General features: G+C 49.4%; 2 protein-coding genes across 2 annotated transcripts; both read left to right on the top strand.

Moving 5' to 3' along the window:
• The first annotated feature begins 5,294 nt into the window (after positions 1 to 5,294).
• Positions 5,295 to 12,674, top strand: LOC141729878 (solute carrier family 22 member 13-like). Its single transcript, XM_074546489.1, has 10 exons — positions 5,295 to 5,704; positions 7,105 to 7,208; positions 7,646 to 7,800; positions 7,926 to 8,094; positions 9,153 to 9,273; positions 9,907 to 10,001; positions 10,491 to 10,705; positions 11,469 to 11,577; positions 11,693 to 11,903; positions 12,028 to 12,674. The coding sequence occupies exons 1-10, from the start codon at positions 5,333 to 5,335 to the stop codon at positions 12,118 to 12,120; spliced, it is 1,644 nt and encodes a 547-aa protein (XP_074402590.1). The 5' UTR covers positions 5,295 to 5,332; the 3' UTR covers positions 12,121 to 12,674.
• Positions 12,675 to 15,329: 2,655 nt separating this feature from the next.
• LOC141725220 (solute carrier family 22 member 13-like) lies at positions 15,330 to 21,709 on the top strand. The gene is made up of 8 exons (XM_074527882.1): positions 15,330 to 15,743; positions 17,144 to 17,247; positions 17,684 to 17,838; positions 17,964 to 18,132; positions 19,186 to 19,306; positions 19,999 to 20,093; positions 20,619 to 20,938; positions 21,597 to 21,709. Exons 1-8 carry the CDS (start codon positions 15,372 to 15,374, stop codon positions 21,707 to 21,709), a joined length of 1,449 nt encoding a protein of 482 aa, XP_074383983.1. The 5' UTR covers positions 15,330 to 15,371.
• Positions 21,710 to 26,240: the final 4,531 nt, after the last annotated feature.

Genomic DNA, 26,240 nt, shown 5'->3' with positions numbered 1-26,240 from the left:
CGAGGCATTCCCTGCAAATACAATATCAGTACTTAGAGCATTGATCTGTCAGAGTTAGGCTGGGCCCAGCTGTGCCCGTTCTGGGGCTTTGGAATTACAGATTAACCCACCAGCTGAGCCTCTGCTTTGCACCACAGTGAGGGGTGCACAGAGACATCCTCACTGCCACCTGCCTGCTCTGGCTCACTTGGCCGTGCAGAATACCTGGAGTTATTTCTACAGCTGGGCTGGTAGCCAAGATTCTTTCCCCCCCCCCTCTCTCTCCACTACTGTGGCTGGTGCTGGCAATGAGTTCCAGAGAGATTCTCTGGGCTTTTCACATAAAGAAGTGTTTGGGGAATCAGGCTGTGGCACACAACACAATCCAGAGAGTAAACGCAGTGGAGCCAGCCACCAGATCCATGGAGCTATGGAAGCTTTACACTGAAATGAGCTGCCTTTCCAGGGCTTGGACTATGTCTGTGTGAGCAGCCATGAGATACCAGTGATTCCAGGAATTGGACAGAGTTTTTGAGTCAGAGCAACATTTCTCACCTCGCTCCAGGTTTTTAAATAATTCAACTGAATGAATCATTTACTCTCAATCAAATGAACATATTTTTTCTCATCAGTGATGCAAGGGTGTTCTGTCTTTCTGTTCTGACTGAAAATCAACACTTACCCATCCAAGATAACAGGCAATTTGAGTCAGACAGGAATCTCAACTCTCCCAATAGATCTGCAAGAGAACAACAAGAAAACACAATGCAAGGAGGAGATTCATTAAATTACCTTGCAGATGCACTTCCAGCTGGTCATGAGTCAGTTATTTAACCTCAGTCTCTCCTTCCTCAGCCCATGCTGAAAGAAATGTGTGCCTCCTGCCTGAAGCCTGTGTACCCCATGGAGCGTGTGGGCACGGGCCAGCTCTGTGTGCACCGCTCGTGTTTCTGCTGCCGCGTCTGCGGGAGGAACCTGAGGTGAGTGGTCAGAGCATTTATTTCTAAGGGATGCCCAAGTAGCTCCCATCAAATTTGTCCAAGGGTGATTCTGACAGAGCAGGACTCAGGAAATGAGGAAAAGGGCCAGGCAGTTTCTCTGATTCCATCTGCCCCTGCATCACTGGAGGCTGAAGTCTGCCCACCTCTGGATCAGGAATCTGCATGGATGGTGGTGCAAGGGTGAGTTGGAACTACAATAAATACTACAATAATACAATTTGGGAATACTGACAGGAGATGTAGTTGGAGGAGTCATTTGGGTGCCTCCTATGTTCACAGAATCAGAATCATTAAGGCTGGAAAAGGCCTCTAAGATCATTGAGTCCGACCATTTACGCAGCACTTTCCAGCACCAAATCACATTCCCAAGCTTCACATCAAGCCAGGTAGGTTGGAAGGCACCTCTGGAAGCCTGCACCCAGCCTTCTCAGGCCCAAGGTGGGCAGGAGCTCAGGAACATGCCCAGGAAAGGTGTGAATGGGTTCAAGGCTGAAGGTTACACAGTCTCAGTTGGGGCTGCCTTTGAACATCTGAACACCAGTGAAAATGGCTTTTCTTGCATCTCATCACAACTTCCTGTGTCAGAACTTGTTCCCATTGTCTCTCATCCTGTCACTGCCCCTCTCCAAGAGCACTCCACCCCTGTCTTCTTCATAACATCCCATAAAACAGACACACACAGCCATGAGTTTCTTTCTCTCCCTCCTAACCTTCTCCTGGCTAACCCAGCTCTCAGCCTCTCCTCAGGTCACACAGGTCCCTCACCACTTCAGTGGCTTTTTGCTGGATTCCTTCCAGTACAGCAGTGTTTTTTGCTGTGAAGAGCCCAAAACTGGATGAAGTACTCCACATGGAATCCTACAAAAGTGAAATATAGAGGAACATTCACTTTTCTTTGCCATGCAGCTCAGGACGATTGGCTTCCCTATCCCCAGGGCACGAAGCTGACTTGTTTTAGCTTGTCAGTGGCTGACACAGCCACCCCTGTGAGGCTGCTTGAAATCCTGCTGTCCCCAGCTCTGCAGACACTTCCTCCCACCCTGCAGTTGTTGTACCATTGGAGCCCTGGGCACTTTTACCAATAAGGTTCACTCTGTGCATACAGGGGCAGAGATGAAGTGCTGGTGTGTACCCTGGCCTATAAATGAGAAGGGGATTGCACACAACCTGGGCTACAGCCCTCAGAGGTATTGCAAGGAAATGTTTAATTTTTCACGTTGTTTTGGTGTTTGAAAGAAAAATCAAACATATCCTGAGAAAGCCAACACCACTTTTGAAAGGTTTCATTCTTCAACCTCCTCCCTCTCTTCCCCAGTGAGAAATGGCTTTGCTGAAAGCCTGTCCATCAGTGCCACAGCTCCCCTCCCTCACAGCCACTGACAGCTGTGCCAATTTGTGTTTTCCAGCTTGCAAAACTATGCTGCCCTCCATGGGGTGTTCTACTGCCAAGTCCACTACAAGCTGATGGCTGGGGCTGGAAGCAGAGGAGAGATGGGAAGGCTGGAGCACCACCAGGTTCAGCATGGACCACAGCCCCAGGACTGGTATAACAGGGCCAAAAGGACTGAAACAAGAGAGAAACCCACATCCTTCAGTGCACAGTGTGACCTGCAGCTGGCTGAGCACAGGAACAGCAGGGTTGTCCTCACAGGGAACAAGCTCAGAGCAGTCTGGCCACCTTCAGAACCAGCCTTGGCTGTAGGTGGGAAAGCTGGAAATGGAGTGTGCTCCTGGAAAAAGCCTGCACTGAGCCTGCAACCCTACCAGGCTGCAGGCAGGATGGTGCTCAGGGGTCAGGAGGGAGCAGTGGAGAAGGGAAGATTCTTACCTGGAATCACCTACACCAAGGAAAGAGAGCAGGGCTGTTCCTGGCCCAAGAACAGAGAGCTGAGAGGCCCTGGAGAGGCTGGGGATGGGGATGAGGATGTGCCTGAAGGGAAGCAGGGTGGGAAGGTGTCCCAGAGAGTGGCTGCAATCCAGCAGGGCCAAGCCCAGCTGAAGACAGGACCTGCCTGTGCCTCCCTCCCTCCCATCCTGGAGCCTGTGAAAGCCCTGCCTGGTGCCTCACTGGCTCCCCGCCCCACACAGCAAAGCACCAAACCCATCCCCAGGATGTACCTGGGGGGCACAGGGGGCTGCACTCTCACTGCCACAGAGGTGCCAGTGACACCAAACAAGGTCTGTGCGTCACTGAGCACACCAGAAACACCACAAACCAACCTCACTAGAAACAAACACCTCACTAGAGCCCTGGGACACCTCCAGCTTCTCGCTTCTTGATGGGCAGGATGAGAATAATGTGAGAGACCTGGAAGGGATTCAGGGCTGCGAACTCCTGCTGCAGGTGGATCCACAACGCCAGGCTCCAAAGGCAGCAGAAGAAATGTTTGGGATGGGTCCCAGTGCTGAAGGCTCCACAAAAAAGCATCTCCCTCCACAGGATGACAATTGTCCCTCAACATACATGTTCAGCAGCTGTGCTTCTGAAATCTCCAATCAGGGTGTCCTGGATCATTTTCATGTTGATTCCACCAAAACAGACCAGGGTGCTTCTGAGAAAATGAACAGGAACAGAAAAACATGAGGAGACAAGATTATGACAGTCTGTCTTCTGAAGATTGGAGATGTTAAATTATGATCTTTCAGAGAAGGAATTCTTTATATAGGTGAAAAAAAAAGCCAACAGGGAGAGCTGTGTGGTTTTTTTAACCTTCTAAAATAAGCACAAGTTTGCTGATATGGGACCAAAAGTGATTCTTGCAATAAACTGAACAATGATACGCAAAGTGAAATGAGCTTGCCAAGGTCGGAAGCGCAGAGAAGGGAAATGAACCCTGGTGTCCTGAAGACTTGGGTTGTGGGGACATTGCTAAATCTGCTCTCCCTGTGCCCCTGCACTCTGCTCCTCCCTGAGTGCCCTTTGCATAAATATTACATAACATAAATACTATAGGAGTTAACAATTATACTCATGATAAACAAGCTCAGAAGAAACCCCAGAGTGCCACAGCATGAACATGTGCATGCTGGAAAGGGTCATAAATCATATCAGTTCACATGTTTTAATCAGCTGTCTGTAAAAAATGATAAAGGTGTTAAAATGATTAATTTTTAAAACAGAACAAAATTAAATGTAATTAACGAAATAAAATAGAGTAAAATAAAATAAAACAAAATAAAGTATAATAAAATTATAAAATGGCCCAATAATCTCCCTGCCTCACCAGTGCCAAAAGGAAGAATGGGAGGGGAAACCATGAGCCACACACAGCAGGGTGAGCCTGAAGACTTGAGATTGATACAGAGAAGGCAGGACAAGGACAAATGTCTCTGCCAGAGCAGATCTCCCCAGCCAAGTCATCCCACCAAAAGGCCAGAGATGCATTCAGGGTTAAAAGAATCTCTGGAAATTGTGTAGCTCAGCCTCCGGCTCAGGAAATGTCTCTGAATAACAGCAAGTCCACTCATCCAAGGATGTGCATGCAGAGCTGAGTGATGTTTGGCTATGTGGTGTGTGCAGATGATAAATGCACTGCACTGGTGTGATTTTACACAACTCTAAGTAACATTTACTCCTCTCTTCTTTTATTCTGAACAGCACTAACCATTGGAATCTCACTCTCCCACTCCAGCTTATGGGTGATGCTTTCAAATAAAATATTCTTCTCCTTTACTGACTCTTATAAGCACAACAGATCTATTCCCACTCCTAAAACACCAATCCAGGTTGTGTGACCCAGAAGTAGTTTAGATCTAGTTTTATGACTAACCAGGGTTTCTACAAATGAAAACAGAGAGCTTGGGACACAGCTGTCAAGAGCAAGTCTATTGGACTACCAGACACATTTCCTGCTCCAGAGGGGAAGTGCTCTTCTGCTTCTCTTCCATATTCTCTCACATATCTCTGTCTCCAGGATGTACTCTATAGTCATTAAACCATTAATGGGAGCAGCAAATTTACTCTCTTTGCATCCCCACCCCCAGAAAAATTAACCCTCATTTGTAGAATGCCACCCTCATGCCTCAGACACAAACCTTGAGCCCCAGCACAGCTGCCTTCAGGAGGCCTTGTGACAATTGTCAGGCTGTAGAAGGACAAGATGTCCCTATACCATCCCCAAGAGTGACAGTGCTCTGGCACCTTTGATCTATTCCCTAGAGCAGGGAGGAAAGGCTGGTGACAAAGTGCAGCCTGCAGCACTGCACTGTATCATCAGAATGGACTGGTGTGCCAGTGCAGGTGCTCATTTTATCACACTGGATTAGGGCTTTAGTGCTCACACAGTTTAAACATTAATATTTGCCTATTTAAGCCATAAGCACCGGCACAGCCTGGCCACAGAGGTGCTGCCATGGCTGAGTTTGGAGATCTTTTAAAGGCTCTGGGGGAGTTTGGGCTCTATCAGAAACTGCTGATCCTGCTCCTCTCCCTCCCACTCCTTCTCAACCCTTTCCAAATGGTTGGCCAAGTGTTCATGGTGGTGGAAGTGCCTCACCACTGTGACACCAGCTGGATCCTCGCCGTGGGCCCCAACCTGACAGAGGAAGAGCAGCTGAACCTCACCCTGCCCCGGGGCCCCGACGGGCACTTTGAGCAGTGCTCCATGTTCTCCCCGGTGGACTGGGACCTGGATTCCATCCTGGCCTATGGGCTGAACCACACTGAGAAGTGCAGCAGTGGCTGGGTGTACCCCTCCGAGCAGCCACCGTCCCTGCTGACCGAGGTCTGTACCTGCTGCTGCATCTGCTGGGTGTGGAAGGGAGGGATGGGAATATCCTGGCCTGTGCTTTGGTCAGCCAGTGCCAGCTGTGGTGCAGAAGAGCTGTGGGTGAGACTTTCACAATAATGTCTTACGTCAAAACTTCTTCAGCATTTTTCCCTTCCCTCTATGGTTCTCCAGCTTTCTTTAGTCAAGAGTTGTTCAGCCTTATGCCCTTCCTTCTATGGATATCCAGCTTACATTCTGCAGCTCTAATATACCTGAAGGGTATTATATCAGTGGTTCCAGTAATTTCTCCACTGTAAATGTCTGGATCTGCAGATTCCAGGGATCCATTTTCAGTTTGTTGTTTGGCACTTTTTTTGACATTTCACCTGGGTACAAAACAAGACAGGTGCAATAAGTCAACATTAACCATGAGCAAAAGCCTCATTGCCTTCTGGGAGGGGTTGCAATATCTTGGGCTGTGCTTTGGCCAGCCAGTGCCAGCTGTGGGGCAGTCAGGATGAGATTTACTGCAGGGTTTCTCCTCCACCACACAAATGGCAGCTGGAATCCTTGGGAGCTCATTGCAGCAAGGCCATGATGAGGATGCCTGGGGAGGGCACAGGCAGGGACTATGGGGGTGTGAGTCCAGCACATGTTCTGCTCACTATCAGTCCCCTTTCCACTCTCCAGACCCTTGACTTCATGATGTAGCTGCATGGAGTGACCTTCTGAGATTCCCTGCCACAGTACCCCCTGTACTTCTGCCTGCTTCTACTCACAGCATCTCTGTAAAAGACATTTACCTTCCAAGTGCTTGTCATTGATATTTCTTGGGCCTCCAGGAACCCTCAGTAAGGCAACAAGACATGCCAGGGCTTTGCAGTTGAGAAAAAGCCTTGTTTATCAGCATCCTAAACTTCTCCATTCTGCCTCATCTCCCACCTTCTAGTTTACATGGTTGTGGTCTGTCACATACTGTACTTGATGTTCTTGGAGGTCTTTTCCAACCTAAATGATTCCATGATTTTGTGGAATCATTTAGGTTGGAAAAGACCTCCAAGAACATCAAGTTTGCTCTCTCTGTGGACCTTTGCTCCTTTCTCACTTTCCCTCATCCCTCCTCCCTCCTTTCCTACCTGCCAGCTCCAGCACTTTCTCACAAGTACCTTCCATGCAGCTGGGACACAGGACAAAATCCAGCCTCTGGCATTTACAAAAGCTCCTTGGTGTCCCTGGGGCACCAAGTCCATTCCAGACAAGGCTTCTCTGCAGGTGTCAGCAGCTGCATCCCCTCCCATTCCTCCTTTATCAATAAAAAGCACTGCTCTCCTCTTTCCACCCAGAAAGGCTGCCCAAGCCCAGAGAGCAGCTGGAGTCTGTCCAAAGCAACAGCTTCTGTGTTTTCCTTCCTCCAGTTTGACCTGGTGTGTGACAGGGCAGTCCTGAATGATGTCTCCCAGTCCATCTACATGGCTGGCCTTCTCATTGGAGCCACGGTCTTTGGGATGCTGAGTGACAGGTGAGGAAACACAGTTCCTTCCCACAGACACTGCCTAGCACCCAGGGGCAGCCCAGATCCAGGGGCAGACTGTCCATGCACTGAACCTTCACAGGATGCAATCCCCTTGCCTGAGATTGGGCATCCGGGCCCACCTGAGAGCTCTGGAAATGTCTGAGGGTTGAAAAGAGAGGCAGATACAGCCTTGTGGGGGGGTTCTTCAGCAATCACAAGTTTAGCCCCTGATGGTGTCTCAGGCTTTGCCAGAACCATGATGGGTCAACACTGGAGACACTGATTTTTCTGCACATTGTTTCTTGGGCTGTAAAGACGAGCTATGTTCACATGAGTGTCAAATCTCCTCTGGTTCTCAAATCACTTTGCATCCCTCCTGGGCTCTTCCCTCTCCTCTTGGGGTCTCTCCAGGTTCTGACTGGGTCTTCCCTCTTCTTCCACAGGATAGGCAGGCGGCCAGTCTTTCTCATCTGCATCCTCCTGCAGGCCGTCTTTGGCCTGGGAACTGCATTTGTGCCCCATTTCTATGTGTTCATGGCCTTCAGGTGTGTCGTGGGAGCTGCTGTGTCTGGAATTATGATTGTAGACGTGTCCCTGGGTGAGTGGGACACCCTTGCCCTGAGGGAGCAGATGTGGCCTCACAAGATACAAGAAATTGTATCACAAGGTGCAATATCAAAAGAGAGCCCAAAACAAAGCCTGAACATTTGTTTTTCCTTTTAGCTACAGAATGGGTTGGTGTCTCCCACCGGACAAAGGCACTGCTCATCACTCACATTGCTTTTGCCATCGGGCAGATGTCAGTGGCTGGTTTGAGTTATGGAATTCGCCACTGGAGGCTGCTGGAGATTGCAGGATCTGCTCCTATGTTTGCCCTTTTCTTCTATATTTGGTAAGGAGGAGCAGGGCAGAGCTTCTGGAAGACTCAATCCTGGGGGTTTAGCTGGTCAGAGTGACCCTGAGAGGTGTTAGAAAGTCTCTTTTCTCAGCCTGGTGGTCAAAGAAGTCAGAGCTCTTCATTTCTCGGCCTCAAGCGTGTTTCTTGTATCTTATCTATTAAATTCTTTCTCCTGGCCTGATGATATCTGCTCAGCAGGACAGACAGAGGCACTCTGCCTGCCTGCAGGACAGTGTTATCTTTTTACACTAAAAAATACGTGTACAATATTTACAATTATTGTCCAATACCTACCACCTATGTTAGACAGTGAGCTTCTACTCTAACCCAATCTAAAAGTGCCAACATCACAGCAGAAGATGGTGGCTAAGAAGGAGAAAGGCTGGACATGCCCAGATCCCTCCATCTTGCCCCCTGAACCCCCAGGCTTAAAACCCCAAAAATCTATTTTTTCACCCTGCGACAAACTAATTGTTATTCTACTTACACTGTTGTGGCTTGCTGATCTTCATATAACGTTGGCAACTTGCTCCATGGGTCATAATCAAACCCACAGGAGTCTTGGGCTATGTGCCAGGGTTTCTGAGACCCCTGGCAGGGGTCCTAGCACTCAAGGACAGCCAGAGGGATGTCTTGAGTTCCAACAACATAGCCCAACCCTGATGTGAGGGTGTGAGAGAGGAGGAGGCAGCAGCTCAGAACCAAGCTGGGTCTCTCCCATTGGCGTGCAGGTGCTGGAGGAGCTGCTGCAGAGCTCAGCACATCTCCCTGGGCACTGCACTGCTGACAGCAGCAGCTGCTCTGCTTCAGGTCTCCAAATGTGGCCTTTGGAGCCCAAATTTAGGATGTTTAGACCCATTGATCCTATGGGCCTTTCACTTTAGAGTTGGGCTTGATGATCCTTGTGGGGCTCTCCCAAGGCTGAAGGTTCTGTGGTTCTGGGATCTGATCCTGTGGTGATTCCAAGGCTTGCTGGACATGGTCCCAGAGAAAGGGGCTGTGGGGGATCTCAGCAAGACACAGCAGCATGTGCTGGCCTCCTCTCATGGCAGGGTGCTCCCAGAGTCACCTCGCTGGCTGATGACCAAGGGCAGAATTGAGGAAGCCAAGAAGGTGCTGCAGAAGGCGGCGGCCACCAACAAGCGCAGCCTCCCACCAGAGCTCCTGGAGCAGGTACTGGGGGGTCCTGGCCTCAGACACTGCCCTGGGCCTGCCAGCAGCCCCTGGAGCAGGTACTGGGGGGTCCTGGCCTCAGACACTGCCCTGGGCCTGCCAGCAGCCCCTTGGGCTCAGCTCATCCCAGAAAAATCTCTGCATTCCCACTGGGGCTGCTCTGGCCATGGGCTCTGGGGGACTCCAGCTCCAGCTGAGTTCCACAGGGACCAGGTCAGGCAAGAGGCCCAGCCTCTGCTGAGGCTCAGCCTGGAGCTTTCTGGGCTCCCTCTGGGCATGTGGGAAGGACTGAAATGCTTCCCTGGCTTTTCTCCTGTGAGGATTCCAGGAGTGTCACTGATCAGCACAGAGTCTCTCTTTAGTCTCTCTGTTTCCATGCAGAAATGCCCGAAGGGGAGTTCCCCCCTTGCCCACCCCAAAGTCCCCACACTGGGGAGATGTTCATCCTGAGGAACCTCTCAGTCACCATGCCCTGTGCTGGGCACACAGAGGGCAGTGGGGCTGCACTCCCTGCCAGAGCACTGCGCTCACAGGCCTGCCCCACTGAGGCTTCCCATGGACTGCAAGTGGAAAAAGAGCTGGACATGGCTTTCCTTTTCTTGCTCTGACTCCTTGTCTTTCTGTGTTTTGAAGTTGAAGCCTGAGAAAGAGGTCAAGTCTGGAAGTTTCCTGGATCTCTTCAGGACAAAGGACCTGCTGAAGGTGACTTTAATCATGGCGTGTGTCTGGTAAGACATTCCCTCGTCCCCTCTGTTAAAACTACTAGGTGATAAAAAGAAGTTGATGGTTGACAAGAATTATAAATTAAAATTATTTTTCTTGTTGTACACATGTGAATGTCTTGATCTGCTATCTTTCCACCTCCACATTCTGGACAAGATTTACCATGTCTGACCATAGGAAGAAGATGATTTTCCATGATATTGTGGGTTTTGTTAGAAAGGCTTGAGTAATTCCAGCTTTGGCAATCCCTGGGCCCTGGAGGAGTTTAGCACCTGCCTAGGATCTTTGGGGTCAGTCTAGAATTTGCAAATCCATTCTGCTTTATCTCCTGCAACTGCGACCCATACAACTTTCAAAGGTGCTGCCTAGAACGAAAACAGAGATTGCTGGGAATTTAAATACGTTCCATGTGTTCTAACCTTTCTAAATTTTGGTTATAAATCCCTAGAAAACCATCTGCTGACATGTTCTATCCTGCTTTATTTGAATTTCAGGTTTGCAGACAGCATTGTCTACTATGGGCTGAGCCTCAGCGTGACAGATTTTGGCCTAGACATCTACCTGACACAGCTGGCCTTTGGGGCAGTGGAGCTTCCAGCTCGAATTTCCTGCATTTTCCTGCTGGAATGGTTTGGGAGGAAGAAAGTGCAGGGCATTCTCCTGCTGCTGGCTGGCACGATATGCCTCATCCTCACTGGCATCCCTGAAGGTGAACCTTCCCAGCCTGTGAGGCGAGCTGGGCAGTGCCCTGCACATCCCTACCCTTGCTCAGAGCCATCCTCTCACCCTGGCAGACCCACGCTCACTCCCACAGGCTCAGCTGCCCCCACTGTCACAGCCCAGGCTGCTTCATCCCCAGCATTCTGGCTTCCCTCACCTTGCATTCTATCTCCCTCATGGCTGTGCTGGTTCTCCCACAGCTCCTGGCCCTTGGCAGGCAGTGCCCATTGCCCACCACCCACCCACTGGACGCCACCACCCCCTGGCAGAAAGCTATAGCAGAAGAAGTGCTTTAAGAGCCACCATGTCTCCCTTTCTTAGATGAAGAGAAAAAGCAAATTCCCACTCTCCTTCATGAGTTTCCATCGGTTTGTGCCCCAGTCCATACCCCACCCTGCTGCTTTGCCAGGGCTGTGAGTGAGACTGTAGATAACAGTGGGGCTTCCCAATGCTTTCCAGGTCAGGGACATGGCATTTCCAAACAAGCACTAAAGTGAGCTGGCTCAGCAGCTCACTTCAATTGCACATCTAGAAAATGCCCAAGGCCTCAGGAGAAATCTGAGTTCTCTTTGCCAGAGAGTATTTTCAAGGTATGGGTACGCTGGGGATCATTTCCAATGGGTTACGTGGTAGGTTTGATTAGCAAGTCTATTAGAAAGGGCTGTCCCAAGAAATCCCACTGCTGAGAGTTCTGGTCCCAAGTGAACCATTCCCCTGGAGATTACAGTGGTTGTTTGTCCTCTTCCCCTCAGAACAGCCCGTGGTAATCACTGTCCTGGCTGTCATCGGCAAGTTCACAGCCACGGCTGCTTTTTCCACCTCCTATGTCTATGCCGCTGAGCTCTTCCCCACAATCCTCAGGTGAGATGTCCCCCCACATCAGAGCTTCCTTCTGCCATGGCTAGAGGTGGCCATGGGGCCACATTCAGTGCAGGAGGGTTGACCCCTGCCCTCCCTGTGCCCCTCTCTCCCGCAGGCAGACGGGCGTGGGGCTGTGCTCGACCATGGCGAGGGTGGCCGGGATCCTGGCCCCGCTGATCATTCCCCTGGCCCAGTACCACCGCGCCATCCCCAAAGCCATCTTTGGGAGCATCCCTGTGCTGGTGGCCCTGTTCTGCATCCTGCTGCCCGAGACTCGTGGCGTTGACCTGGCAGATGACACAGGGAACCAACAACCTCTAGATAAGGTGGGTACAGGAAACTCTGAATTTAAGCGAAAAAATATCCAAAACTGCAAATTTAAGGCAAAGAAATTATCAGAATCAGGGATGAATACAGTCTCATCTCGTACTCCTTCCTTCTTGTCTTCAGGAGCAGAAAACCGAAGTTTCTCTCTGGGACACCAGAGATGATGACAGAGACTTGGAGAAGGATGTCTGCAGATGCTCAGAGAGCAAGCGATGATGGGACAGGCACCACTAACAGTCTAGTCTGAGTCCATCATTCTTGTAGCAGACCAGGGAGGCATTGCTGCCTGGAAACTGGTCTTTCACATGGTGAACACAATATCCAGGTTCACAGGGAGAGGAGATCTATGTCACTCTGCCGTTGGAACAGATGCACTTGCAAGTGCCCCTGAAACCCAGTTTGGTCATGCCTGGCTGGCTTCCCAATGTGTTCCCCAGTCCTTTGCAAGCTGGTACCCGTGGAACCATCCCTGTCGTGTTTTACAGCAATAAAGAATCACCAGTAGAGTGGCTGTACTGGGCAAAAGCAGGCGCTGCGTTTGTCCCTCCTGCTCTCAATCCCTTGGGTCGTCGGGCTGCACCTCAGCCCAAGCCTCGACGTTTGATCAGGATGTCACTGCACCCCTGTCACACACGTATTTAGCTTTTCTTTCCATGTGGTGGTGAAGTTGAGTTTCTAAATTAACAATATAAATGATGCTCTGAGTTTGATAAGAGACACTTTTAATGCAATATGTGAATAATAAATGGTGTTGACTTTTTTTTTCCCTACTTTTTCACAGCTGGTCTTTGCTACTGCTCATAGCTCTGGTTTATGTTCCTGAAAAAATCCTGCACTGAGCCTGCAACCCTACCAGGCTGCAGGCAGCAGGGCAGGCAGGATGGTGCTCAGGAAACAGCAGGGAGCACTGGAGAAGGGAAGATTCTTACCTGGAATCACCTACGCCAAGGGAAGAGAGCAGGGCTGTTCCTGGCCCAAGAACAGAGAGCTGAGAGGCCCTGGAGAGGCTGGGGATGGGGATGGGGATGTGCCTGAAGGGAAGCAGGGTGGGAAGGTGTCCCAGAGAGTGGCTGCAATCCAGCAGGGCCAAGCCCAGCTGAAGACAGGACCTGCCTGTGCCTCCCTCCCTCCCATCCTGGAGCCTGTGAAAGCCCTGCCTGGTGCCTCACTGGCTCCCCGCCCCACACAGCAAAGCACCAAACCCATCCCCAGGATGTACCTGGGGGGCACAGGGGGCTGCACTCTCACTGCCACAGAGGTGCCAGTGACACCAAACAAGGTCTGTGCGTCACTGAGCACACCAGAAACACCACAAACCAACCTCACTAGAAACAAACACCTCACTAGAGCCCTGGGACACCTCCAGCTTCTCGCTTCTTGATGGGCAGGATGAGAATAATGTGAGAGACCTGGAAGGGATTCAGGGCTGCGAACTCCTGCTGCAGGTGGATCCACAACGCCAGGCTCCAAAGGCAGCAGAAGAAATGTTTGGGATGGGTCCCAGTGCTGAAGGCTCCACAAAAAAGCATCTCCCTCCACAGGATGACAATTGTCCCTCAACATACATGTTCAGCTGCTGTGCTTCTGAAATCTCCAATCAGGTTGCCCTGGATCATTTTCATGTTGATTCCACCAAAACAGACCAGGATGCTTCTGAAACAATAAACAGGAGCAGAAAAACATTGGGAGACAAAGATTATGACAGCCTGCCTTCTGAAGATTGGAGATGTTAAATTATGATCTTTCAGAGAAGGAGTTCTTTATATAGGTGAAAAAAAAGCCAACAGGGAGAGCTGTGTGGTTTTTTTAACCTTCTAAAATAAGCACAAGTTTCCTGATATGTGACCAAAAGTGATTCTTGAAATCAGCTGTACAATGATAAGGAAAGAAAAGTGAAATGAGCTTGCCAAGGTCGGAAGCGCAGAGGAGGGAAACGAACCCTGGTGTCCTGAAGACTTGGGGTGTGGGGACATTGCTAAATCTGCTCTCCCTGTGCCCCTGCACTCTGCTCCTCCCCGAGTGCCCTTTGCATAAATATTACATAACATAAATACTATAGGAGTTAACAATTATACTCATGATAAACAAGCTCAGGAGAAACCCCAGCGGGCCACAGCATGAACACGTGCATACTGGAAAGGGTCATAAATCATATCAGTTCACATGTTTTAATCAGCTGTCTGTAAAAAATGGTAAAGGTGTTAAAATGATTAATTTTTACAACAGAACAAAATTAAATGTAATTAACGAAATAAAATAGAGTAAAATAAAATAAAAAAATAAAATAAAATAAAACAAAATAAAGTATAATAAAATTATAAAATGGCCCAATAATCTCCCTCCCTCACCAGTGCCAAAAGGAGGAATGGGAGGGGACACCATGAGCCACTCACAGCAGGGTGAGCCTGAAGACTTGAGATTGATACAGAGAAGTCAGGACAAGGACAAATGTCTCTACCAGAGCAGATCTCCCCAGCCATGTCATCCCACCAAAAGGCCAGAGATGCATTCAGGGTTAAAAGAATCTCTGGAAATTGTGTAGCTCAGCCTCCGGCTCAGGAAATGTCTCTGAATAACAGCAAGTCCACTCATCCAAGGATGTGCATGCAGAGCTGAGTGATGTTTGGCTGTGTGGTGTGTGCACTGCACTGGTGTGATTTTATACAACTCTAAGTAACATTTAGAGTTACTCTCTTCTTTTATTCTGAACAGCACTAACCATTGGAATCTCACTCTCCCACTCCAGCTTAGGGATGATGCTTTCAAATAAAATATTCTTCTCCTTTACTGACTCTTATAAGCACAACAGAGCTATTCCCACTCCTGAAACACCAATCCAGGTTGTGTGACCCAGAAGTAGTTTAGATCTAGTTTTATGACTAACCAGGGTTTCTACAAATGAAAACAGAGAGCTTGGGACACAGCTGTCAAGAGCAAGTCAATTGGACTACCAGACACATTTCCTGCTCCAGAGGGGAAGTGCTCTTCTGCTTCTCTTCCATATTCTCTCACATATCTTTGCTCCAGGATGTACTCTATAGTCATTAAACCATTAATGAGAGCAGCAAATTTACTCTGTTTGCATCGCCACCCCCAGGGAAAATTAACCCTCATTTGTAGAATCCTACCTTCATGCCTCAGACACAAACCTTGAGCGGCAGCACAGCTGCCTTCAGGAGGCCTTGTGACAATTGTCAGGCTGTAGAAGGACAAGATGTCACAATACCATCCCCAAGAGTGACAGTGCTCTGGCACCTTTGATCTATTCTCTAGAGCAGGGACGGAATGGCTGGTGACATAGTGCAGCCTGCAGCACTGCACTGTATCATCATAATGGACTGGTGTGCCAGTGCAGGTGCTCATTTTATCACACTGGATTAGGGCTTTAGTGCTCACACAGTTTAAACATTAATATTTGCCTATTTAAGCCATAGGCACTGGCATAGCCAGGCCACAGAGGTGCTGCCATGGCTGAGTTTGGGGATCTTTTAAAGGCTCTGGGGGAGTTTGGGCTCTATCAGAAACTGCTGATCCTGCTCCTCTTCCTCCCACTCCTTCTCAACCCTTTCCAAATGGTTGGCCAAGTGTTCATGGTGGTGGAAGTGCCTCACCACTGTGACACCAGCTGGATCCTCGCCGTGGGCCCCAACCTGACAGAGGAAGAGCAGCTGAACCTCACCCTGCCCCGGGGCCCCGACGGGCACTTTGAGCAGTGCTCCATGTTCTCCCCGGTGGACTGGGACCTGGATTCCATCCTGGCCTATGGGCTGAACCACACTGAGAAGTGCAGCAGTGGCTGGGTGTACCCCTCCGAGCAGCCACCGTCCCTGCTGACCGAGGTCTGTACCTGCTGCTGCATCTGCTGGGTGTGGAAGGGAGGGATGGGAATATCCTGGCCTGTGCTTTGGTCAGCCAGTGCCAGCTGTGGTGCAGAAGAGCTGTGGGTGAGACTTTCACAATAATGTCTTACGTCAAAACTTCTTCAGCATTTTTCCCTGCCCTCTATGGTTCTCCAGCTTTCTTTAGTCAAAAGTTCTTCAGCCTTATGCCCCTCCTACTATGGATATCCAGCTTACTTTCTGCAGCGCTAATATACCTGAAGGGTATTATATCAGTGGCTCTAGTAATTTCTCCACTGTAAAGGTCTGGATCTGCAGATTCCAGGGATCCATTTTCAGTTTGTTGTTTGGCAGTTTTTTTGACATTTCACCTGGGTACAAAACAAGACAGGTGCAATAAGTCAACATTAACCATGAGCAAAAGCCTCATTGCCTTCTGGGAGGGGTTGCAATATCTTGGGCTGTGCTTTGGCCAGCCAGTGCCAGCTGTGGGGCAGTCAGGATGAGATTTACTGCAGGGTTTCTCCTCCACCACACAAATGGCAGCTGGAATCCTTGGGAGCTCATTGCAGCAAGGCCATGATGAAGATGCCTGGGGAGGGCACAGGCAGGGACTATGGGGGTGTGAGTCCAGCACATGTTCTGCTCACTATCAGTCCCCTTTCCACTCTCCAGACCCTTGACTTCATGATGTAGCTGCATGGAGTGACCTTCTGGGCTTCCCTGCCACAGTACCCCCTGTACTTCTGCCTGCTTCTACTCACAGCATCTCTGTAAAAGACATTTACCTTCCAAGTGCTTGTCATTGATATTTCTTGGGCCTCCAGGAACCCTCAGTAAGGCAACAAGACATGCCAGGGCTTTGCAGTTGAGAAAAAGCCTTGTTTATCAGCATCCTAAACTTCTCCATTCTGCCTCATCTCCCACCTTCTAGTTTACATGGTTGTGGTCTGTCACATACTGTACTTGATGTTCTTGGAGGTCTTTTCCAACCTAAATGATTCCATGATTTTGTGGAATCATTTAGGTTGGAAAAGACCTCCAAGAACATCAAGTTTGCTCTCTCTGTGGACCTTTGCTCCTTTCTCACTTTCCCTCATCCCTCCTCCCTCCTTTCCTACCTGCCAGCTCCAGCACTTTCTCACAAGTACCTTCCATGCAGCTGGGACACAGGACAAAATCCAGCCTCTGGCATTTACAAAAGCTCCTTGGTGTCCCTGGAGCACCAAGTCCATTCCAGACAAGACTTCTCTGCAGGTGTCAGCAGCTGCATCCCCTCCCATTCCTCCTTTATCAATAAAAAGCACTGCTCTCCTCTTTCCACCCAGAAAGGCTGCCCAAGACCAGAGAGCAGCTGGAGTCTGTCCAAAGCAACAGCTTCTGTGTTTTCCTTCCTCCAGTTTGACCTGGTGTGTGACAGGGCAGTCCTGAATGATGTCTCCCAGTCCATCTACATGGCTGGCCTTCTCATTGGAGCCACGGTCTTTGGGATGCTGAGTGACAGGTGAGGAAACACAGTTCCTTCCCACAGACACTGCCCAGCACCCAGGGACAGCCCAGATCCGGGGGCAGACTGTCCATGCACTGAACCTTCACAGGATGCAATCCCCTTGCCTGAGATTGTGCATCCAGGCCCACCTCAGATTTCCAAAAATGTCTGAGGGTTGAAAAGAGAGGCAGACACAGCCTTGTGGGGGGGTTCTTCAGCAATCACAAGTTTAGCCCCTGATGGTGTCTCAGGCTTTGCCAGAACCATGATGGGTCAACACTGGAGACACTGATTTTTCTGCACATTGTTTCTTGGGCTGTAAAGACGAGCTATGTTCACATGGGTGTCAAATCTCCTCTGGTTCTCAAATCACTTTGCATCCCTCCTGGGCTCTTCCTTCTCCCCTTGCGGTCTCTCCAGGTTCTGACTGGGTCTTCCCTCTTCTTCCAAGGATAGGCAGGCGGCCAGTCTTTCTCATCTGCATCCTCCTGCAGGCCGTCTTTGGCCTGGGAACTGCATTTGTGCCCCATTTCTATGTGTTCATGGCCTTCAGGTGTGTCGTGGGAGCTGCCGTGTCTGGAATTATGATTGTAGTCGTGTCCCTGGGTGAGTGGGACACCCTTGCCCTGAGGGAGCAGATGTGGCCTCACAAGATACAAGAAATTGTATCACAAGGTGCAATAACAAAAGAGAGCCCAAAACAAAGCCTGAACATTTGTTTTTCCTCTTAGCTACAGAATGGGTTGGTGTCTCCCACCGGACAAAGGCGCTGCTCATCACTCACATGGCTTATGCCATCGGGCAGATGTCAGTGGCTGGTTTGAGTTATGGAATTCGCCACTGGAGGCTGCTGGAGATTGCAGGATCTGCTCCTATGTTTGCCCTTTTCTTCTATATTTGGTAAGGAGGAGCAGGGCAGAGCTTCTGGAAGACTCAATCCTGGGGGTTTAGCTGGTCAGAGTGACCCCGAGAGGTGTTAGAAAGTCTCTTTTCCCAGCCTGGTGGTCAAAGAAGTCAGAGCTCTTCATTTCTCGGCCTCAAGCGTGTTTCTTGTATCTTATCTATTAAATTCTTTCTCCTGGCCTGATGATATCTGCTCAGCAGGACAGACAGAGGCACTCTGCCTGCCTGCAGGACAGTGTTATCTTTTTATACTAAAAAATACGTGTACAATATTTACAATTATTGTCCAATACCTACCACCTATGTTAGACAGTGAGCTTCTACTCTAACCCAATCTAAAAGTGCCAACATCACAGCAGAAGATGGAGGCTAAGAAGGAGAAAGGCTGGACATGCCCAGATCCCTCCATCTTGCCCCCTGAACCCCCAGGCTTAAAACCCCAAAAATCTATTTTTTCACCCTGCGACAAACTAATTGTTATTCTACTTACACTGTTGTGGCTTGCTGATCTTCATATAACGTTGGCAACTTGCTCCATGGGTCATAATCAAACCCACAGGAGTCTTGGGCTATGTGCCAGGGTTTCTGAGACCCCTGGCAGGGGTCCTAGCAATCCAGGGCAGCCAGAGGGATGTCATGAGCTCCAACAACATAGCCCTGATGTGAGGGTGTGAGAGAGTAGGAGGCAGCAGCTCAGAACCAAGCTGGGTCTCTCCCATTAGAGTGCAGGTGCTGGAGGAGCTGCTGCAGAGCTCAGCACATCTCCCTGGGCACTGCACTGCTGACAGCAGCAGCTGCTCTGCTTCAGGTCTCCAAATGTGGCCTTTGGAGCCCAAATTTAGGATGTTTAGACCCATTGATCCTATGGGCCTTTCACTTTGGAGTTGGGCTTGATGATCCTTGTGGGTCCCTTCCAACACTGAAGGTTCAGTGGTTCTGGGATCTGATCCTGTGATGATTCCAAGGCTTGTTGGACATGGTCTCAGTGAAAGGGGCTGTGGGGGATCTCAGCAGGACACAGCAGCATGTTCTGGCCTCCTCTCATGGTAGGGTGCTCCCAGAGTCACCTCGCTGGCTGGTGACCAAGGGCAGAATCGAGGAAGCCAAGAAGGTGCTGCAGAAGGCGGCGGCCACCAACAAGCGCAGCCTCCCACCAGAGCTCCTGGAGCAGGTACTGGGGGGTGCTGGCCTCAGACACTGCCCTGGGCCTGCCAGCAGCCCCTGGAGCAGGTACTGGGGGGTCCTGGCCTCAGACACTGCCCTGGGCCTGGCAGCAGCTCCTGGAGCAGGTACTGGGGGGTCCTGGCCTCAGACACTGCCCTGGGCCTGCCAGCAGCCCCTTGGGCTCAGCTCATCCCAGAAAAATCTCTGCATTCCCACTGGGGCTGCTCTGGCCATGGGCTCTGGGGGACTCCAGCTCCAGCTGAGTTCCACAGGGACCAGGTCAGGCAAGAGGCCCAGCCTCTGCTGAGGCTCAGCCTGGAGCTTTCTGGGCTCCCTCTGGGCATGTGGGAAGGACTGAAATGCTTCCCTGGCTTTTCTCCTGTGAGGATTCCAGGAGTGTCACTGATCAGCACAGAGTCTCTCTTTAGACTCTCTGTTTCCATGCAGAAATGCCCGAAGGGGAGTTCCCCCCTTGCCCACCCCAAAGTCCCCACACTGGGGAGATGTTCATCCTGAGGAACCTCTCAGTCACCATGCCCTGTGCTGGGCACACAGAGGGCAGTGGGGCTGCCCTCCCTGCCAGAGCACTGCGCTCACAGGCCTGCCCCACTGAGGCTTCCCATGGACTGCAAGTGGACAAAGAGCTGGACATGGCTTTCCTTTTCTTGCTCTGACTCCTTGTCTTTCTGTGTTTTGAAGTTGAAGCCTGAGAAAGAGGTCAAGTCTGGAAGTTTCCTGGATCTCTTCAGGACAAAGGACCTGCTGAAGGTGACTTTAATCATGGCGTGTGTCTGGTAAGACATTCCCTCGTCCCCTCTGTTAAAACTATTAGGTGAAAGAAAGGAAGTTGATGGTTGACAAGAACTGTAAATTAAAGTGCTTTTCTGGTAATACACTTGTGAATGTCTTGATCTGCTGTCATTCTATACTTCAAATATATGGTAAATACCGATTTACCATTTCTGGGCATGGGAAGAAGATTATTTTCCATGATACTGTGGGTTTTGTTAGAAAGGCTTGAGTAATTCCAGCTTTGGCAATCCCTGGGCCCTGGAGGAGATTTGCACCTATCTAGGAGCTTTGGGTTCAATCTAGAATTTTCTGACCATATGGAGATCCATTCTGCTTTATCTCCTGCAGCTATGACCCATACAACTGTCAAAGGTGCTGACTACAACCAAAACAGAGATTGCTGGGAATTTAAGTAATTTGATTGTGTTTTAACCTTTCTAATATTTGGTTATAAATCCCTAGAAAACCATCTGCTGACATGTTCTATCTTTGTTACTTGTTACTTCTACATGTTACTTGAATTTCAGGTTTGCAGACAGCATTGTCTACTATGGGCTGAGCCTCAGCGTGACAGATTTTGGCCTGGACATCTACCTGACACAGCTGGCCTTTGGGACAGTGGAGCTTCCAGCTCGAATTTCCTGCATTTTCCTGCTGGAATGGTTTGGGAGGAAGAAAGTGCAGGGCATTCTCCTGCTGCTGGCTGGCACGATATGCCTCATCCTCACTGGCATCCCTGAAGGTGAACCTTCCCAGCCTGTGAGGCGAGCTGGGCAGTGCCCTGCACATCCCTACCCTTGCTCAGAGCCATCCTCTCACCCTGGCAGACCCACGCTCACTCCCACAGGCTCAGCTGCCCCCACTGTCACAGCCCAGGCTGCTTCATCCCCAGCATTCTGGCTTCCCTCACCTTGCATTCTATCTCCCTCATGGCTGTGCTGGTTCTCCCACAGCTCCTGGCCCTTGGCAGGCAGTGCCCATTGCCCACCACCCACCCACTGGACGCCACCACCCCCTGGCAGAAAGCTATAGCAGAAGAAGTGCTTTAAGAGCCACCATGTCTCCCTTTCTTAGATGAAGAGAAAAAGCAAATTCCCACTCTCCTTCATGAGTTTGCATCTGTTTGTGCCCCAGTCCATACCCCACCCTGCTGCTTTGCCAGGGCTGTGAGTGAGACTGTAGATAACAGTGGGGCTTCCCAATGCTTTCCAGGTCAGGGACATGGCATTTCCAAACAAGCACTAAAGTGAGCTGGCTCAGCAGCTCACTTCAATTGCACATCTAGAAAATGCCCAAGGCCTCAGGAGAAATCTGAGTTCTCTTTGCCAGAGAGTATTTTCGAGGTATGGGTACGCTGGGGATCATTTCCAATGGGTTAGGTGGTAGGTTTGATTAGCAAGTCTATTAGAAAGGGCTGTCCCAAGAAATCCCACTGCTGAGAGTTCTGGTCCCAAGTGAACCATTCCCGTGGAGATTACAGTGGTTGTTTGTCCTCTTCCCCTCAGAACAGCCCGTGGTAATCACTGTCCTGGCTGTCATCGGCAAGTTCACAGCCACGGGTGCTTTTTCCACCTCCTACGTCTATGCCGCTGAGCTCTTCCCCACAATCCTCAGGTGAGATGTCCCCCCACATCAGAGCTTCCTTCTGCCATGGCTGGAGGTGGCCATGGGGCCACATTCAGTGCAGGAGTGTTGACCCCTTGTACGAGCATCAGGGGCTAGGATGGTGGGGATGGATGGAGATGAGAGATCTCTGAAGCCAGGTCGTGGGTTTATTGCAAAGGGCCTGGGTGCAGGGCCCTGCTGGGAGCTGCCAGCCACAGCTCGGAGCAGGACTCAGAGATGAGAGGGGTGAGAGAGGATGAGAGGTTCCCATTACAATGCAATAAATCTTCTTCTGTGTTGAATATTCTAATTCTCACTAACCAATCTAGTACAAGATACAAATCCTACAGCATTTACATACGGCCTATAAGAATCATTACATTACCATACTATGTTACATTTTAAACTCTAAAAACTCCTCTCTGGGCCCCTTCTGCTAAGCTTGCTTTCCGCAAGCAGAGGGTAAAATTTTATCAAAAGAGGATTACCTTCAGCTGGCCACATCATTTTTTTTCAGTTGTTCAGTAACTGAGGTATCTCAAAGCTTGCTTTCATTTCAACCTCGCTTATAGTTTCTATATTCTCAAAAACTTTTGCCAGACAATCATATTTATAAAGCTTTCCTGTTTCATCTTCCCCAACATCCCTGCCCTCCCTGTGCCCCTCTCTCCCGCAGGCAGACGGGCGTGGGGCTGTGCTCGACCATGGCGGGGGTGGCCGGGATCCTGGCCCCGCTGATCATTCCCCTGGCCCAGTACCACCGCGCCATCCCCAAAGCCATCTTTGGGAGCATCCCTGTGCTGGTGGCCCTGTTCTGCATCCTGCTGCCCGAGACTCGTGGCGTTGACCTGGCAGATGACACAGGGAACCAACAACCTCTAGATGAGGTGGGTACAGGAAACTCTGAATTTAAGTGAAAAAATATCCAAAACTGCAAATTTAAGGCAAAGAAATTGTCAGAATCAGGGATGAATACAGTCTCATCTCGTCCTCCTTCCTTCTTGTCTTCAGGAGCAGAAAACTGAAGTGTCTCTCTGAGACACCAGAGATGATGACAGAGACTTGGAGAAGGATGTCTGCAGATGCTCAGAGAGCAAGCGATGATGGGACAGGCACCATTAACAGTCTAGTCTGAGTCCATCATTCTTGTAGCAGACCAGGGAGGCATTGCTGCCTGGAAACTGGTCTTTCACATGGTGAACACAATACCCATGGTCACAGGGAGAGGAGATCTATGTCACTCTGCCTTTGGAACAGATGCACTTGCAAGTGTCCCTGAAACGCAGTTTGGTCATGCCTGGCTGGCTTCCCAACGTGTTCCCCAGTCCTCTGCAAGCTGGTACCCGTGGAACCATCCCTGTCATGTTTTACAGCCATAAAAATCACTGTTGCAGTAAAGAGACATGTTTCTTCATCCAACATATCCAAACCTTATTCTTCACTGCACATTCATATGATTTTCTAAAGGCATTGTATTTAATTCTAATTGGTTAGTAACTTATTGCAAGTCAGTTCATTGGTTTGTACTTGCTCATGTCCATGCATGATAAAGGCTTTCTTCTTTACAGATGTTTCTTCTTTTCTTCACGGATTCTCACGAGTTCAGACTTCTTATTTTCACAGGTGTCAGATGGTTCTCGCAGGTAAAGGCTGCCAGGCTGAATCTTACCTGTCAGGCCAGCTGTTAGCTGTACCCATCAGAATCAGTAGGCCTGAGCTATGATTTTACAAGGACTTTCTTTTGTAAGGTTTTACCCAAACGCAATAAAGAATCACCAGTAGAGTGGCTGTACTGGGCAAAAGCAGGCGCTGCGTTTGTCCCTCCTGCTCTCAATCCCTTGGGTCGTCGGGCTGCACTTCAGCCCAAGCCTCGACGTTTGATCAGGATGTCACTGCACCCCTGTCACACACGTATTTAGCTTTTCTTTCCATGTGGTGGTGAAGTTGAGTTTCTACATGAATAATATAAATTATGCTCTGAGTTTGATAAGAGACACTTGTAATGCAATATGTGAATAATAAATGGTGTTGACTTTTTTCTTTACCAACTTTTTAACAGCTGGCCTTTGTTACTTCTCATAGCTCTGGTTTATGTTCCTGAAAAAAGCCTGCACTGAGCCTGCAACCCTACCAGGCTGCAGGCAGCAGGGCAGGCAGGATGGTGCTCAGGAAACAGCAGGGAGCACTGGAGAAGGGAAGATTCTTACCTGGAATCACCTACGCCAAGGGAAGAGAGCAGGGCTGTTCCTGGCCCAAGAACAGAGAGCTGAGAGGCCCTGGAGAGGCTGGGGATGGGGATGGGGATGTGCCTGAAGGGAAGCAGGGTGGGAAGGTGTCCCAGAGAGTGGCTGCAATCCAGCAGGGCCAAGCCCAGCTGAAGACAGGACCTGCCTGTGCCTCCCTCCCTCCCATCCTGGAGCCTGTGAAAGCCCTGCCTGGTGCCTCACTGGCTCCCCGCCCCACACAGCAAAGCACCAAACCCATCCCCAGGATGTACCTGGGGGGCACAGGGGGCTGCACTCTCACTGCCACAGAGGTGCCAGTGACACCAAACAAGGTCTGTGCGTCACTGAGCACACCAGAAACACCACAAACCAACCTCACTAGAAACAAACACCTCACTAGAGCCCTGGGACACCTCCAGCTTCTCGCTTCTTGATGGGCAGGATGAGAATAATGTGAGAGACCTGGAAGGGATTCAGGGCTGCGAACTCCTGCTGCAGGTGGATCCACAACGCCAGGCTCCAAAGGCAGCAGAAGAAATGTTTGGGATGGGTCCCAGTGCTGAAGGCTCCACAAAAAAGCATCTCCCTCCACAGGATGACAATTGTCCCTCAACATACATGTTCAGCAGCTGTGCTTCTGAAATCTCCAATCAGGGTGTCCTGGATCATTTTCATGTTGATTCCACCAAAACAGACCAGGGTGCTTCTGAGAAAATGAACAGGAACAGAAAAACATGAGGAGACAAAGATTATGACAGTCTGTCTTCTGAAGATTGGAGATGTTAAATTATGATCTTTCAGAGAAGGAGTCCTTTATATAGGTGAAAAAAAAAGCCAACAGGGAGAGCTGTGTGGTTTTTTTAACCTTCTAAAATAAGCACAAGTTTGCTGATATGGGACAAAAAGTGATTCTTGAAATCAGCTGTACAATGATAAGGAAAGAAAAGTGAAATGAGCTTGCCAAGGTCAGAAGCGCAGAGGAGGGAAACGAACCCTGGTGTCCTGAAGACTTGGGTTGTGGGGACATTGCTAAATCTGCTCTCCCTGTGCCCCTGCACTCTGCTCCTCCCTGAGTGCCCTTTGCATAAATATTACATAACATAAATACTATAGGAGTTAACAATTATACTCATGATAAACAAGCTCAGGAGAAACCCCAGCGGGCCACAGCATGAACACGTGCATACTGGAAAAGGTCATAAATCATATCAGTTCACATGTTTTAATCAGCTGTCTGTAAAAAATGGTAAAGGTGTTAAAATGATTAATTTTTACAACAGAACAGAATTAAATGTAATTAACGAAATAAAATAAAGTAAAATAAAATAAAATAAATAAAATAAAATAAAATAAAATAAAATAAAATAAAATAAAATAAAATAAAATAAAATAAAGTATAATAAAATTATAAAATGGCCCAATAATCTCCCTCCCTCACCAGTGCCAAAAGGAGGAATGGGAGGGGACACCATGAGCCACACACAGCAGGGTGAGCCTGAAGACTTGAGATTGATGCAGAGAAGGCAGGACAAGGACAAATGTCTCTGCCAGAGCAGATCTCCCCAGCCATGTCATCCCACCAAAAGGCCAGAGATGCATTCAGGGTTAAAAGAATCTCTGGAAATTGTGTAGCTCAGCCTCCGGCTCAGGAAATGTCTCTGAATAACAGCAAGTCCACTCATCCAAGGATGTGCATGCAGAGCTGAGTGATGTTTGGCTGTGTGGTGTGTGCACTGCACTGGTGTGATTTTATACAACTCTAAGTAACATTTAGAGTTACTCTCTTCTTTTATTCTGAACAGCACTAACCATTGGAATCTCACTCTCCCACTCCAGCTTAGGGATGATGCTTTCAAATAAAATATTCTTCTCCTTTACTGACTCTTATAAGCACAACAGAGCTATTCCCACTCCTGAAACACCAATCCAGGTTGTGTGACCCAGAAGTAGTTTAGATCTAGTTTTATGACTAACCAGGGTTTCTACAAATGAAAACAGAGAGCTTGGGACACAGCTGTCAAGAGCAAGTCTATTGGACTACCAGACACATTTCCTGCTCCAGAGGGGAAGTGCTCTTCTGCTTCTCTTTCATATTCTCTCACATATCTCTGTCTCCAGGATGTACTCTATAGTCATTAAACCATTAATGGGAGCAGCAAATTTACTCTCTTTGCATCCCCACCCCCAGAAAAATTAACCCTCATTTGTAGAATGCCACCCTCATGCCTCAGACACAAACCTTGAGCCGCAGCACAGCTGCCTTCAGAAGGCCATGTGACAATTGTCAGGCTGTAGAAGGACAAGATGTCACAATACTAT

This window comes from Zonotrichia albicollis, chromosome 1, assembly GCF_047830755.1.
Source record: "Zonotrichia albicollis isolate bZonAlb1 chromosome 1, bZonAlb1.hap1, whole genome shotgun sequence".
Lineage (NCBI taxonomy): Eukaryota > Metazoa > Chordata > Aves > Passeriformes > Passerellidae > Zonotrichia > Zonotrichia albicollis.
This window is presented reverse-complemented; position numbering and strand designations above follow the sequence as displayed.